Consider the following 17102-nt stretch of genomic DNA (forward strand, 5'->3'; position numbering starts at 1 on the left):
ATGACTAAACCGACTCGTCAGACTTTTCAAGATGTTATTCAGAGGTTTGAACATCGATAATAGCAGTTGGAGTCTCAAGATTTGACTCTAGTTGGGGTCAATATATGACTAAACCGACTCGTCAAACTTTTCAAGGTGTTATTCAAAAGTTTAAACATCGATAATAGGTGTTAAATGTTAGACACATTCAAATATGACCTATTCTTCGGAAGTTGTTTTCCTCCGATGTGGGAAGAAGTAAACAGTTGTAACTGTCCAATAGTTACAACTTCTCCTCTTTTGATGGGAAAAGAGGAATTAAAGTTTCACGGATCTGGTCTAGTAGAGAACATGTGACGTTCTATCAACGAGCCTCTGAATAGACGAGCCAATCTTTGTTCTTCCGAAATTTGATCGCCATGATCGGAGGTAAGCGAACATTCAGGTTTCCGTTTACAAATTATGAATTTTATGATATATTAGAATTTCATTGTCTAACATTTGGTATTAGAGCCCACAGGTCCTAATGTTAGACTAAATGTGGAGTTTCAAGCAGGTGATATGGTCCTCCTTAAGCTACATCCTTATCGCCAACAAACCGCCTTCAAACGAGTTCATCAAAAACTTTCCAGCAAGTTCTACGGCCCTTATCTAATCGAGAAGAAAATCGGCAATGTTGCTTACCAACTACAATTATACCAAATGTTAGACTAAAATAATTTCTAATACATCATGAAATTCATAATTTGTAAAAGGAAACGTGAACGATCGCTTACCTGCGATCATGGCGTTCAGATTCCGGAAGAATAGAGATTGGTTCGTCTATTCAGAGGTTTTTTGATGGAAAGTCACACGCTCTTTGTTAGACCAGATCCATGAAACTTTAATTCCTTTTTTTCATCAAAAGAGGAGAAGTTGTAACTTTTGGGTAGTTACGATTGTCCACTTCTTCCTACATCTACGGAAAACAGCTTCCTAAGAATGGGTTCTATTTGAACGTGTCCAACATTGGAGTCCAGGTGGGAAGTTTACGCTTGTTAAAATAGTTGCATAAAATAGTAGTTTGGGTAATAAGGATGAGAAATTTGTGTTTTTCGATACTAATCTAGCCTCGTCAAGCATCACCGTTTTGGAAAGCTATTTGGAATCAGAGAACCCATATGCTTCAAAATATCTTTAGCAAGATTGGAGAAGGAGCCAGCACTAATGTGTGGTATTACCATTGAGTGTTATCCCTTGGAATGCTAATACATAGGGGTAGTTTCGAGTCAAGCTAAACTTGATTTAAATACTTCCAACTCGAGCTCAAGCCGAGCCCAACCTCAAGCCTAAAATTGGAATTGAGCTCGAGCCCAAGAGTTTTAACCAAGTTTGAACTCGAGCTCATTCATAGTTCGAGCTCCAAACTATAATTAAAATTTTACATAAAATACATATCAAATAAATTATACATAAAATTATGCATAAATATTACTTAAAATTGGGCATGACCTCTACATAAAATTGGGCATGACCTCAATACATAAATCCTGCATAAAATTGTCTATAGACTTTGCATAAAATTGTTCATAAACATTGTATAATATATTCCATAAAATTTATTTAATAATTATTTAGAGGTTTAGCTGATAAATATCATTTTATCACTAATGAAATCATCTACATGTTATACTATGGAAAAGTATACAACAAAGCAAACACTTATTCTAGATGGCTTTTGATTATACACACATTGAACAATAAGTCAAACCAAAAGAATAGAGCACCATCCATCATTAAATAGGTCATGTAGGTATTACTGGATATGTCTAGTCAGGAATAATCTCATCGATATGAATCAATATTGTTTTACACTTTCATGTAATTCCAAAAGACCAATGTGCCACTGCTACCGAAAGGTGATACCACAATATGGTAGAAAGCATGGATGTGGGAATATCAAAACTATTCGGATACGAAGGGAAAAGAAAATCATCCAACACAAGAAGATTAATACAGACGGGAAAGGCAGAACGAGAGATAAAGCAGCAATACGGAAACCCTTCAGCTGTAAGAGATACATAAGCGCACATATGCAATCAAACAAATAAAAACGCCAAGAGAGTCTACCAGTGACTAGCAGCAACCCAGAATGAAGGTTTTTGAGGAAAACAACCCGCTTCCCCATAAATTACCGACAAAGAATCAAAACAGTCCCAGGAGTAATGCTTGCCCTAAATCATCAACAATATACAACCAAATAATCATCGATAAAAGAGGAGACAACGCTAAAACAAAAAAAAAACAAAACAAAAATGCACAAGTCAAAATACTTGAGCTTGGTGGGCTTGTGCTTCCTATTGTTAGCTAAGGCTTCTTCACATCATTAGTTGGGTAATACTCAGAAGCTTTTTCCGCAGGTTTCGGCTCTGCAGGCTTTGGATCGTGTTTTGGGAGAATGTCGTCGTGTTTAGCCTTAATGGCCCAAATCCCTCTCTTGTGATACATTTTCGATCTGGAGTACTTGCCGATTCCGCGGATGAGCTCCGGATTCCGGCTATTGACCCTGGGCCTCCTCTCCTTCGGCGCCATGGATTTAATTGCGAGAAAGTACACCCTCCTTGAAGAAGCTACGGAAACAAAGACGTTGAAGAGCGAAGACGAGCATGGAAGAGAAATGGGAGACACGGCAAAATCGCTCCGATTTTGTGGTTATCGTTTAAGGGAAAATCGATGGAGAGGAGTCGTTTTGGTTTCCCTAGTCTCTCGAGGAACGCCGCTGCTCTGCTGAATGGCCGCCCGAAGAGTCTCGACAAACGCCACTCCCGACCAATTCCTCTAACTCGCTGGTTGTTTTTTTTTTTTTTCCATCGGTTGCTCAACCGACCCGCCCTCAACGCCCGGTTAAAATACAAGAGGTTGAAAGTTAAAAAAGTTAAAAAAGTTAAAAAAGTTGATAAGTTAAAAAGTTGAAAAAGTTAAAAAAAATTAAAAAGTTTAAAAAAGTTAAAAAGTTAAAAAGTTGAAACGGAAGAAATCGTTTTGACAGGGTGAAAACCTCCTCTATTGACTGACTAATAATGCTTCTTAAAAGTTCTCAACCGCCAATGGTTGGTATTCATCATGTGATCGGTCTCCATCGAAACTACATTGATGGAAAGATAAACCTGTCGAAATGGCTCTTCAACTCATCATTATGAGGCCAGACCAGTCTGCACTGACGCCATCGTGGATTCGTCGTCTCTTGCACTCTCATCCTTCCCAAAAAGGGAGGAATCGGTCCATAGCCTTCCGACATGCGAAGCAGCCAGAGAGAAAAGGCCCGAGCAAGTGACGTCCTTTGTACCTCAATGGATCTATGGGAAGCCACTCAATGTCAGTCGTGGGAATCGGATTTAAGCGAAGCAGACAAGCGCTCCTTCTCCCTCACACGCTCTCTGGATTTCATCAAACACCTTCTCCCCCAAGATTGAGATAACACAGTTTTCCCATATGGTTTTGGAACTCGATCTGATCCAGAAGCCTTGATTTCTTGTCGGATGATTTTCCTGGTTTTCCTACCGCTTTCTGCTCGTCTCATCCACGTGCACCGTGCGGATTTCGATCGATCACTGACGTCAGACCTCTCAGAAACTAAACCACAAGGATTACTTATTGCAGAAAGGCTCATGTGATGAGCCTTCCTTCTCACTCTATCGCCTCAATTTACTCCCAATTATTCTTTCCTACACCAAAAGGATAACTTCTCAGTATGCTTAAATTATCGATTTCATTAGATCATGCGCGGGTAAGACAATCAAGACCAATCTGTCTGCACTCTGCAACAAGTGAAGTTGCACAAGTAATTATCTGATGAGAATAGTGAAGAGCATAATGGTGGAATCTGAATTGCACTGACCCGTAAAAAAAAAAACAAAACAAAAGTATGGCAATCCACATATAGCAGTTGAAAAGACAACAAATTTACTTCCAAGGGATAGAAATCAGTTGGCTGTGCCTGAAACCATTAGATGTCAGTTTTTGTTGTCATTCTTATTCATTAAGGAACGAGCTATCGAGAAGATAAATAACAGCCAAGAGAAGAAAAAAGATAAAAACTAAGAAGAAACAAAAAGTAGAAGATAAACTGAGAAGGATAAGAAAAACAATATTACGCCTATTTTAGAATTTTTTGGGAAGGAACCTAAAAAGAGAAAGCATTCTTCCGGCAATGGGATATAAAATATACAGCCGTTTAATTTATTTATTTAGCTAATTTATCTATCTAGTATTTTTACGTTAGTTGATGTAACTCTATGACTAATGTAACAAAAACTTCATAAAAAACGATAAAAAAAACAAAAAAAAAACTCGCCAACCAGGGGAAGAAGCCAGCTGAAATGCTTAGTCTGGCCAATGCATTCAGGATTCAATGCGGAAGAACATGTTCTCTTTGTAGTCGTTCTTTCTCTTCTTGCTCTTTTTGGTTTTCCTCATGGTCCTGACTTTCTCCTTCTTCTTCCCCTCCTTCGTCCATGTCTTGCTCGTCTTCGTCTTCGTCTCCGTCATCCGCTTCTTCGTTGCCCTGCTCTTGCTGAAGCTGAAGCAGTACCTGACCAGCATTAAGCTCAGTAGCCTCGTTACAGTTGTTATCGCTACCATTAAAATCCAAATTCAGGGAACCCATCTCAGGAAATTTGAAGTTTGTACACATCTCAAGCTTTTCCTCAACGAAGTCCAGAGATGAGTTTTGCGGGTTAGGTTGGTCAGATGGCACGACAATGGCGTCCAATAGCTCCGAATTATCCTTCGGAGGGATTACGGACGGCCTGAGAGTGGAAGCATTTTGAGATTTTGAGTAGAGCTGATCTAACTGGTGAAAGTAGGGGCAGGTCTTGGACTGCTGAGGTCGCTTCTTTGCACTGTCTTTCGTCTTCCTGAAGTACTTATTTATGTTCTCCCACTTCTCTTTACACCTCTTTGAACTCCTTTGATAACCCAGGGAAGCCATTGAACGGCTGACCTCCTCCCATAGTGGAGCTTTGAGTCCGGGCTCCTGAAACCTGGATTCCAAGCTGCTCCGGACCCGAATCAAGGCATGTACTTCAGCTTTAGGCCATCTCCGAGTGTTGGTGCTGTCAATAATACGATTACCATTGTTGTTCGTGTTGTTGTCATTGCTGAGACTTTCCAAATGCTCAGTAGATTTCTCAGATCTTTTATGGTCTTCTTGACCTGGGGAATTGATTCGAAACTGTGTCTTGCTTGGCAGGTTAATACTTTCGCCGGTGATCTTCTCCAGGAAAGAGATAATGGCTGCCTCTCTACTAGAGGCCAGTGCTTGTTCTTGGACTCGAGCCATGGCTTCTCGGTTCGCCTTGGCAGCCTCTTGTCGTCTCCATGCCTCTTCTTTTTCAGACCTCTCCTGATTTCTCCTCTCCATCACCTCTAAAAATTTCCTGTGAAGGCTCTCCTGATGATCCATCAGTTGCTTCACAACACTTTGGAAGAATGAAGCAAAAAAGTTCATATGCTTTCGTTTCCGTTTTCTCCTGTTCTTATGAAGCATTTTTAGGGAGGCTTCTTCCCCGGTGGATGTTTCTGATCCATGATCGAAGCTGTTATGAGGAGCACTAGCAGGCCCGGCAGTGGCAGTGTTTGTAGGTCCATTGTTATCACCGGTGAGAGCTGATCCCGAACCAGCTTGATTATTTGCTACGCCGCCAGTACTGCCGCCACCTCCGCCACTACGAGTGTAGATAGCTTCGAGTTCGCTGAAGAATCCATAGTTGCTGCCGCTGCTCTTGCCTTCTTCGGTTTCATTTCCTTCTTCGCCTTTCTCGCAGTACTTGGTGGAGACCTCGAGTTTCTCCTTGCAGCGTTTGCTGTTCCTGTTTAAATATTCTATGTCCAGCGGCTTCCTGCAATACAAGATATTTCATAAAATGTTATTTTTTATTTAAATGGTTCACAAGGAAAAGAGAATGAAAGTCGCGATTTATAATTCGAAATGTTAAGACATTCATAAATTTGAGAAGACGATCAGATCCATTACTCGAAACTCTAGCATCAATAAAGAAATTAACTAGTTTGTGATAGAATATTTGGTTTAAACTATGAAAGAAATGATTTAAGAAAACGAAATACAATTGCGAAGTCAGGTATCAAAGCCGTGATTTTGCTTTGGAAATCAAAAAAACAATCAGTGAATTCGATTTTCAATACTTTTCGTACCTTTCCTCATAGAATGAGCAGCGTACAGAAAACTCCTAATTGGAAGCGGCATGAACTCAAGAAGAATCAGAAAATCTTGAAAAGGAAGGAAAAGGGAAAAATATTCATCCTGTCAGCTTCTTCTTATTAGGGTTTTTTAGCTTTTTCTCATTTGTCTACTTCACTGCTCTAGCGAAAAAGTTGGCTTGTCAGATCTATATCTCGACCAGAGGCAGCGTAATTTTTTTTCAAGAGAAGAATCCTGTTGAGACAAAGAGAAACGCGAAAAAATGATTCTCTTTTATTTTTTCATACCAGAAAGGTTCTTTAATGGCGGATTCTTCGTCCCTGTCCTGCCACCGCGGGTGAACTGGCCGACTATCCGATCCGTCATCACTTCGGAGGATTGTGTTTTCCTCATGTAAAACTTTTCTGTTGCAGCTATTCTCATTCACCCCAAGCTTAAAATTCGTTCCCAGGAAGTGAGGCTGACATAGGCCGACCTCGATTCGGGAGGGGGAATTGGTATTCTCTGGCCCCGATTCCTGATCGAGACCAAGTTGCTGGTGCAATCTCCTTTGCTGCTGCGGCGGCGGCGGAGGCGGCGGATGCTGCTGATGCTGAAAGGCATGAAAGGGGTGGTGCTGGAAAAACTGTTGGGTGATCGGGATGGGACTGAGATGGTGAAATCTTTGATGAATTTGCTGCTGCTGCTGCTGCGGATGATGTTGATGGTGCTTTTGCTGCTGGGAAGGGTTACCAATATCATGAGAGATAGACAAAAGTGAAGCACAACTGTCCACCATGAATTGTTGGATCTCTGGAACTCCATAACCAGACTGCATCTTCCTCTTCTTTCGTCTTGCTAATTAATCTTCTCTTGCCCCTTCCAACTCTCTACCTGCGCTCTACTGAACCTTTTAACTAAGCCATTTCCCGTCTCTTCTAAAACCGCTCATTCTGTAAATCCGCAAAACGTTGGACAGAGATTGACATGTATCGGGAGTAATTTGCTGGAGTTTGCTGCTATCTGAAGTAGAGCTGCACCTGCACGGCTCTTCCTCTTTCTCTCTCCAGCCCACACTCCCACGCCTTGTAAACCTCTTCGAAACCGCTCAAACCCTTGAGCTGAAGATACGAAAAAGACTGGGGGTCTCCCTCAAAAACTGGTATTTGAACCTTCCAAAGACGATTGGGATAGCTCGAAATTTTGGTTTCGGTTTTCCTATTACCCCTTCTTCTCTCCCTTCTTCTCTCTCCCTCACTCCACTAGATAGAGGCGACCGGAGAAATAACGGGAAACGGGGAAGCTTATCATATTTGTCTTACGTCACGTTAGTTTACAGAAATCTAAAAAGACAAAAACAAAATAAAAACAATATTTTGAACAAACAAAATAATTTTATGTTTTCTTTTACTTATTTTATGCTTCTTCTTTACTGTCTCTGAAGTTTGAACTGTCACCATTTTTTAAGCATTTTGTTTCTTTAGAATTGTTACGCATATTTGCTGTTTAATTTAAAAATATAGAAAGAGCAACGGATGATTGAGCACTTGATTGCGTCATATATAACAGAAATAAAAAATTTAGTTTCTCGTATTAAGAGATATCGCCTGATGAGCGGAAATAGAGAAGAAGTACATTTAAAAAAACCTATCTTCAAATTTACCTACCACTACCACTGCGAGTGTCGGCTCCCAGGAGCAACGCTGAGGTAACCTGAGATCTCCATCTGGTGAGATGCATCTTTGTGAGACCTACTTAGGGTTGCAAATATGTGAGGTCGGATCGGGTAATCGATTGTATACAATAATTTTCAAAAAAAAGATTATTTATTATTTATAAATGTTAAAAATTAGATCAAGAAATTATTAAAATTTATACATCATCCATTTCTCACAGATTTTGAGCCTGAATTGGAATGGATTATTACTATAAGTAGCAAAAAAAATTATATTTTATTTTATTTTCTTATGTTCGGTTAATTTATTCAAAACTATTTAATTTAATTACTTAAAAAAATACTCTTCTTTAATACCACCTTTTTAATTATGAATATATTACTAATATAAAATAATTATTAAAATAAAATTACTTATGGATATCCAGATTGGATCAGCTTTAAGAATTTGAGATTTAATTTGATTATTTTTAATCCACAAATCATGTGGGTTCAAGTTAAGTTTCATAATAACACATCCAAATATTCTTCCATCTTTTGTAAGGTGAATTAAGGGGCTATTTATCTTCGACTTATGTTAGTGGATATTATAACTAACTTAGCCAAATTAAATTATTATTTTAATTATAATAACGAGCAGAGTAAGCCAGATGTGATGGAGTGTATCATCAAATTGGTATAAGTCTCCAATGTTTTATGTAATCTAAGCGAGTAAAAAAGTATTATGACGCACGTGAGACAACAGCGGCGACCTGACCAATTTTGGGGACATGGATCCCTGTAAAGGGAGACATATTTCAAGATCTTGGTGTTTTTATTTATTAGGGCTGTGGCCTTGGATTCCCTTACACTTACATGATTTGCACGAGGGCAGTACAGTGTTACAGTGTCAGCGAGATCTCTAGTGATCGCTTCTTGGGCGGGTTACAATCTCGCTGGCGATCGTTATCTTGGGTGATACTAGTACACGGGCGGTCACGATAAACACACATAAATCTCATATTTTGATGTTCCCATATTAGTTGTAATTTATAATATTATACGTTAAAGGAAATAAGCTATTGTATATATCAATCTAATTATCAACTTCTTCTCTAAATTGTTTTATCCATTCTCTTTCTTTATTATTTTACCAATTTATCGAACAACAAAAATAAGTAGTCAAATAAATAAATGGAATGATAAGGAAAATTATTTTGAAACATATAGATACCATAAAAATTATTTAAAACCACATAATTAAATACAAAAAAACCCTAGAATAATGACACTCTAATGCAAGAAAATAATTTTTTTTATGAATAATCAAATAAGATGAAATTAATATTACAAAACTTGGATGAGATTGGTCCATTGAATTTGCTTCAATTGAACCCTATCCCTTGTTTGGGTGAATCTCCTATACACTCCAAGGAAGGGTTAATACATAATTCACCAATTAAACTTGTTAACTCGACTCAATCAATTAGACTCTCACATAAAGGAAGGAGGGTGACAACCCCCTATTGCTACGCCACTCGCATTTGGCACTAGGAGGGGCACCATTTTTATCTATGAAGCAAAATGGCCATGAGGGTTTATTTTTTTCCATTTTCTTATTAGAACAATAGAAAATTCATTTTCTCAATCTCTGCAACATTTTGTTGGAAATTGGCACAAACATTAAAAATATTTAGTCAAATAAAACTTTTCATTTGCGTACACAAAAAAAAAAAAAAAGAATTCGTGATTTAAGACTATATCGGATTAATATTTAATAACATGGCTGAAATGCACGCTCTTTGTCTGTTTGAAATTTGATAGAAGCAATGAGTGGAAGTTGGGGTTAGTCCAAGCTCGGCACTTGGTTGTCACCCTAGGTAGTAGGGAGTGACAACAAGTATCTCAGCTACCGAGCACGATTCAATTTATGCGTGGGGTCGGGACGGTGTGGTAGAGCTTCATCACTCTCTAACGTCAGGACAGGCAGCTACTGAGACCTATCTATATGTTGGCTTCATTTTGCACATTTGAATCTGTATATCAACTATATAGATATCTTGTTGCTAAAATTGGTTTAATTTCAAGGTTTTTCTTTAGGTTGGACGTCTAACCCATGATTTTCTTAAGTCAGCTAGGTGGTGTCGCTCACTATGAGGTGCTTCGTCACCTAAACATTAATTAAGTAATTTATTTCTTCTTATCAAAGGGGTTTAAAACACAAATTTGAAGACATTTTAAAGTTGATTAAAAATTAGAGAGACAATAACTAATTCTTGCCTGCATGAGTAGAGCATAAGTGTGTGTTTGTGTCTCATTCCTATTTGATTCATTAGACTTGACAAGGGTTGGGTTTACTTAGCCCAAGCCATCACATTGATTTAATTTAAAATTTATGATAATTTTGTAAAGAGAAAAGTGTATTGAGTAAAATTTGACATGAGTGAAATCAAACTCTTGGTTAATTTTTTTTCGAAGGGTGATTCAATATAAAAAATTATTTGATAATAATATGTGAAATACTAACTTTTCATATTGGATTTTTTTTAATAGTATATATAGACAGAGAAAGTTGTGTCGGGTCGGACAGGTATGATTTATAACAAAATGATATAGCTGTTAAGAGGATCAAAGCTTCGACGTGTTGTACTTGAGTGAATGTAAACGAACCATGTCAAAGTTTAAAACCAACCTCAGAACTCGATTTCTTCCATGTGAAAGAAATTAAATCCGCCAAAAGAAAAAAAACGTCATTGATGTTGCAGTATAAACGAATTCTATGAAGTGAAGCGGATTCGAATTTCGAAGGGGTTTGGCTTCTGGCTTGCTTCTGCTGGTGCTGCTGCCCGTGAGTGTACGAGAGCCACGAATTTACTAAAACCTCTTGTTTCTCTCTCTCATCAGCTGGTCCAATTTCCGAGGGCTTCAAAACAAGGCTCGTCCACTTCAGCAGATGCCTTTTTTACCCTCTCAAATAAAAAAATAAAAAAATAAAATCTGTTATTTTCTACGAGATCTTTTAACCAAAAATTAAAGATACTTTTTTTTTAAAAAAACAGACATAAAAAAATGAAAAAGAAAAAACATTGCTTTAGTGTCCACATGCAACGGTCTTAGTCGACGGCGACGTATTTTGGATGTTTAGAAGCAAGTCAACTAAGCGAGGTCGCCGTCGCCATTCTCCCATACTCGCATTTCACGCATTCATCATTCAAAATAATACGGCGTAAGGCATTTTTTCCTCTCAATTGCCATCGGAATAGAACATACGCACAGCGTCCAGATTTGCCTCTTTTCATGCCCTTAATGCTGCCTTAGATCGACGAGGATAAGTGGTCCCATCCGTGCGAACCTTCTTCAAGCTCTTGAATGGAGTGGACGGATTTGGGTAAATTGTTTGAAGGTCCATAAATTAAATTTAGGTGTTTGATCGTGTACTTAGGTATGAGATGGAGGGGTAAATTGTTTGAAGGTCCATTAATTAAATTTAGGTGTTTGATCGTGTACTTAGGTATGAGATGGATGGTGAGATCCAAAGCAGAGGGTTGCAGATACTTGACGCGATTATTATTTACCGCCGCTTGAGCTAGTATGACGAATTAATAATGAAGAAATACGTCAGGACAGTCCTGCATGTACAAAGAAGCCTGCCGGGCGAGCTTCCCTTGCCTTTATTAGACACGCTGTGGCTGTCGTGGACATGTCGACTGCCACGGACCCATCCTGGCCCCACTTCTAAAAGGAAAACCCTTTTGTTTCTTCTTTTTCTGAACTTGGGTTCGATTTTATTATACAAGATTGCTTTTTGGCCCGGAGGCCGGACGGTAGCAACAAATGGCTAAGATCGGCATTCGGTGCTCATAACCAGAGCCCCGGAGGCAAGAGGGAAGGGAGGGTTCATTATTGATTACGTAAAAAAAAACACAAAGGCATAGCTGAACGTGCTTCTATCGCTGTGAAGGTGCCAAGCCCGTAGGGACGAATGGGAATCTTTTAACTAAAATTATGTTGTCCGGCTGTTGGTTGCACTAAATTAAATGAGGATTGTACAATCTCTCGGGAAGAAAAAAGGTGTTGGACTTAACACAATAAATTCACTTCGCTTTCTTTGATGTGTTTTTATTTCGTTAGGCAATGACTTTGATGTCTCTCGCGGGCTATTACAGTTTTTTTTTTTTTTTTTTTTCTTTCTCGAATCTAGAATACAAAATTACTCATTAATTACAAAGGGACTCCTTAGACGATCCTTCTCCTACATTAAACCAGCCGGATGTGAGACGTATCGAATTGGCCAATTCTTCGATGAGGCGAGGGCTGATCGACGGCCTCCGTGATTCGAATGGAGATAGAAACCGTCCGACTGGAAACAGCAAGGCGGGTACAACCACAAGTGGCTTGTAATTAATTTAATAATTATTAAATTACGACTGCTACGTCTCGGAATTCGTTGGAAGAGATATTTGCTCGCAGTGGGCGACGACAAGAACAGAGTGACAGGAGCGGTCCACGTGCGTCGGGCCGATTCTCCCAGTCGACTCTTTCCTTCTCGGGCGGGCTCCCGCTTTTCGGTGGGCCCCACGTCCCCTGTCACTCTCAGCCTCTGCATCCTGCAGGCACAGCGGGGGGGAGAGGGGAGAGGGACCCGCTCTCATTCTCTCACTCGTGAAAAGAATAAGAACGAATCGTGTTTCCGGATTCCCCTATTTTTGCCGTCTTTTTTGTTAATCGGGCCGTCTAAAAAGTCCGCAACACAAGAGCGCGGTGGTTTTGTAGAATTATTTTTCCTGTTTTTTTATGACAGGTCAACTTCATTAAAGACGCGTGTACGTTCTAATGTCGGCAGGTACTGGATGCCGTTACCGTATATCGGACGGAGACTGAGTGAGGAAGGGTGCGAGGGAGGAGAGATTTTATGTCACAAATTTTAAATTTGCGTCAGCATTCAAAAGTACGTCCTGCAAAACCTGACCTCAATCCTGACAGCTCATAGATGGTCCACGTTTTCGTGGAACCCACTAGTAATTACTCAACGGCCAAGATTGTCCTTTCTTTAGGCCCATCGGATGTGACCTGCTACAATGTACTTAACGTCCCGACGAGTCCTGTCTTGTCCGCTTCTCATGGGACTGACCCTTTCCTCGTTGACGACTCTTTAACACTTTTTCTCCGCTGGATCATTCTCTAATCTTCCGCGCTTAAGTTGGATTAGAAATTTTTGCTCAAGTAATTACCGAATGATAACGGGATTCTGTTGGCCACAATCTGAGCGGTGTCTCAAGATCTTACTTGATTTTCTATTCTGAGGCGACGATTAAGACGTGGAGAAATTGGAATTTCGGTACTGCTTAACTAATTTATGATGCTTCCTACCAAAATTAAAACTAATTATGGCGCTATGCAGAAAGCTGCGATGCGAATGACGTGACTCACGTGCTGGAGTCGCTCTCCGGTTAAATTGATCGGGAAGGTCTCGTCAGGCTATGCCTAGTCTATTTTCAAGATCGAAATGGATCCGATGCGGGCCAAGCCGAGTGGGCACGGGCCAAAAATGTCGCCTTTCAAATAATCTTGAATTATTTTGGTCAACGACTTTCAAGTTTGTCCCAATGGATGGAAATAGACGGCTCGGATCGTCTCGAATATACTATACTATAATAACAAATAATAGTTTATCACATAAGAAAAGATATGTTTAAAAATTTCAAGGAATATATAGGGTGAAATCTATAATTTTTTTTTTTTTTTTTGTATTACAAAGAGTGAATCTCACATAGCTAAAATCAAATCTGTGTGAACTAAAATTTAGTAGATATAATGGTTTAAAAAGTGAGCTATATTTTAGAACTGAGATTTACATTTTCAACTCTAACGTTTTTTAATTAAAGTTGAGGTATTTTTTAGACTACAATATTATCAGGTCTAAAGAGAGAGAGAGAGAGAGAGAGAGAGAGAGAGAGAGAGAGAGTATGTTTGTTTAATTTTAAGTTAAAAATTTGACTTTCTTTTAATTTATTTTGTTTGGCCTTTAATTGTGTTTATGAATCTAATTATTTTAATAGGTCAAAGTGATTTCCAAGTAAAAATTCATGCATATACAAACAAATATACTATGAATAAACATGATTTATGTAGTTCACTGTCTACATTGCAGATCACTAATCTACTCCCAAGGTAAATGCACCTCAGAGTTAATTCACTATATTTGAGTTATCTAATAATACTTACAATAAATTGCCTCTAAGGCCAATTATAATGTTGTTCACACAAAGATGTACACCACTTAATTTGACTATCATGGCCTATTTACAATTGGTTACCGTCCCATAGGAATACAGTAGCAACTAGGTTATTCTACCTAAACCCTCAAAAAAGATTTCTAAGCAACTTACTAGACAACCTTGCTTAAACTCATAAGGGATTTAGCAACAATAGAAGTTTACTAGGTACACTAGGCTTAGACCGACTTCAGACTTTTCAACTGTTTGCTTACACAAGGACTTATATCTTATAACAACAACAAACAAGGTTGGTATTACCAATCTTTACTCCTCAACACATAGATTGGTCTCAACCAAATTAAGATGAGGATGACCATGCCTTGCCAAGGCTTGACCGAATAACGCAAGGGTTACTTGCTTACAGTTCAACCTCTACAAAAAAAAAAAAAAAAAAAAAAACCTCTTCAAATAGGCAAATGATAAAGTACGAAATACATTCAGATAGATATATCCAATCCTATGTACCCAATATATAAGTAGTAGCGCAATTGGGTCTTCATTTGACAAAAATAAAATGTACAAGCTCAAGAAATAATCAAACTGGTTTGCCAATATTGGGGAGACTTGAAAATAACTCAAAACAAATAAGATTTTGCAATCTAAGCCCACAAGCACAATTCTGTACAACTTTAAAAATTTAAAGTATAAGATCTATAGTTCATACTAATTGACCAAGTGTATTAGATTGATTTCAAAGTAAGAGTATGTATGCACTAGGATTTTTTATTTTCTTTTAAATCACCCCCGCAACTAATTATTTGAACAATTAACTTGGCTTTAAACCAAGAGAGCTATGGTTTGGAAATACCTAACCAAGTAACAACAATTAATTTCAAAATAAAAGCACGTACAACTTGGTTTTTCTAAATATTAGCCCCTACTCAATGTTGCTCAAACACCTTTCAATTATGCTTCCAAAGTATGAGAGTAATGATTCAAACATGTAAGAGGCTAAACAAATAAAGATTTTTAAAATAAAAGCCCCAATATACTTAGCTTTTTGGATATTGCTCTTTTCAAATTCCCAAATTCAATCTCCAAATATAATTCAAAGTGCAAGATAAACGTCATGGAATCATGCTAAAATTATTTGGGTTGAAATCGATTCAAATAAACATGTTTTCACTGTTCATAAATTGAATTGTTGAACATGGAAAATGACCTTTTATTTTCCAAGGCGATAAAATCTTAACTACAAAGTCTCGATGAAATACTTAAAATTTTTGTTTTCGTTTTGAGCTATTAATCACATGATAGGTCAATCATAGATTTTGGATGCATATCTTGGCCGAATAAAAACCTTCAATCTCATTTTGTAGCTTTTTTGGAAAGGGTTGTTTGGATGGCTGTGAACTGATTGGATGACTTCTATTAGATGCCTCGTGCTCTTCTTCTGGCATTTAGCTTCTTTTTCCTGGGCATTCAGATGGTTCTCTAAACATATGCTTCTCGTGGCTTTTCTCTCTCTAGACCATTTGAATGGTCTTAGTCTGGTAAATCAACCTTCATAAATTGCTCATTCCCTTTTCTTTGATGCGAACAGTTGAGTGTTTGACCATGTAATTTTAACAATTTTCTCTCTCATGTTTGGCCGAGTGAGGATGTTCAGTCACACGACCTTCTTGTCTTGTCCTTGTTTACATCTTCTCTCCGCCTTTATCAGGTTGGCTTCAAATGCCTAGATGAAAAGTCTTCAACAAAACCTTTTCTCTCAATCTATTAGTTAGATGGTTTTGCTTTTATGGAGTTGCTTATTGTGTTTAGCATGAGTAGCATGTTTCCATTTTTTGTATGGGCAGTTTGGACATACTATGGTTAATAGAAGGAATATGATGCTAGAAATTTCCTTTGGTTTATTTGTTGGATATACAAGACATAGTTAACATATATCATTAGTAACTTAAGTCTTGTTATCATCAAAATTATCTCAATGAGGATCTTGAGACTAACAATCTTCCCATATTTGATGATGACAAACACTCATATATATAAATACAAACGTAAATGAGTGCATATGCATGAATGATTTTTGACAAATTTCCTTAAGTTTTTTATCTATTTTCTAACATTACTCCCTCTATGTTTATTGCAAGATAATAATTACTAGTTTCTCCCTCTGCAGACATGCTATATGCTTCCTAATTTTTTCCCCTTTGTTATCATCAAAATTTAGGTATACTTCTCTTATATATATGCTCCCCCTATCACCTTATAAGCTCTCTCCCTAGCTGTTGCATTTTACTGCCTATTTTCTATGAAATGTACATATTGTTATATACATCTACTACCCTTTTTTTTAAACTCTCCCATATGTTCATACTTGTAATCATTCATAAGCGGGTAGAGCACAACCCTCTTATGAGGGATCTTGAGACCAAACGTTATGTCTCAATTTTCTCACTATCATTCTCAAGTCATTTTTAGGCATAGGATTTAAACTTCTTTTGTGGACTTAAACTAGCATTAGCTCCTCCCTCAGCTAGGTCTGCTAGGTGGGCCTAGATGTTAATATTTATCCAGATATGGGTGCTCCTTTATCATCCATTGTCTAGAGGTGATTTGCCTTATTTTGGGTTACATTTTCTTGTTCTTACAATCTGTTCTCATTTTTGACTTTCTCCTTCTTATACATCCTTTTCACTTTAGCCTCTCCCAATCTCTTATTTCTCCAACTTTTCACTTATTCTGCCTATTTCCTCAAACTCTTATACAACCTTCTTTCTCTTCCTTTTAAAAATTTAAATTAGAACTAGTGATTTCAAATTTGAGCTCTATCTCATTTTTATGTCTTCTAGTAAAATTTAGTAATTTCAAAGTTTTTACTTTTATCTCATTGCATATGTTTTTGCCATAGACAAAAGATAACACATCAAACACAAAAATGAGAAAACGCATAAATTATATCAACACAAAATCACATAGAGGTAATAATGGGTTTCAAGATAAAGTTTCATAACATCAAATTGAGTCTCGTTGTGAGATTGAGGGTGTATTATTCCACATAGTAAAGCCC

At 37.9% G+C, this 17102-nt stretch overlaps 1 protein-coding gene across 1 annotated transcript; it reads right to left on the reverse strand.

Moving 5' to 3' along the window:
• Positions 1–3831: 3831 nt before the first annotated feature.
• On the reverse strand, positions 3832–7412 carry LOC137948851 (trihelix transcription factor GT-2-like). The gene is made up of 2 exons (XM_068795033.1): positions 6466–7412; positions 3832–5858 (listed from the first exon to the last, which is right to left on the reverse strand). Exons 1-2 carry the CDS (start codon positions 6993–6995, stop codon positions 4367–4369), a joined length of 2022 nt encoding a protein of 673 aa, XP_068651134.1. The 5' UTR covers positions 6996–7412; the 3' UTR covers positions 3832–4366.
• Between the last annotated feature and the right edge of the window lie 9690 nt (positions 7413–17102).

The sequence above is a fragment of the Aristolochia californica genome, unplaced genomic scaffold, assembly GCF_029961685.1.
Source record: "Aristolochia californica isolate CCGP_79_NKW_82.1479 unplaced genomic scaffold, dmAriCali1.0.hap1 SCAF_13, whole genome shotgun sequence".
Classification (NCBI taxonomy): Eukaryota; Viridiplantae; Streptophyta; class Magnoliopsida; order Piperales; family Aristolochiaceae; genus Aristolochia; species Aristolochia californica.

Coding starts and splice junctions, on each gene's coding strand:
- LOC137948851 (XM_068795033.1), bottom strand. CDS start 6,995: ATGCAGTCTGGTTATGGAGTTCCAGAGATCCAACAATTCATGGTGGAC. Junction 5,859..6,465: donor GCCATTAAAGAACCTTTCTG/GTATGAAAAAAT, acceptor CTTGTATTGCAG/GAAGCCGCTGGACATAGAAT.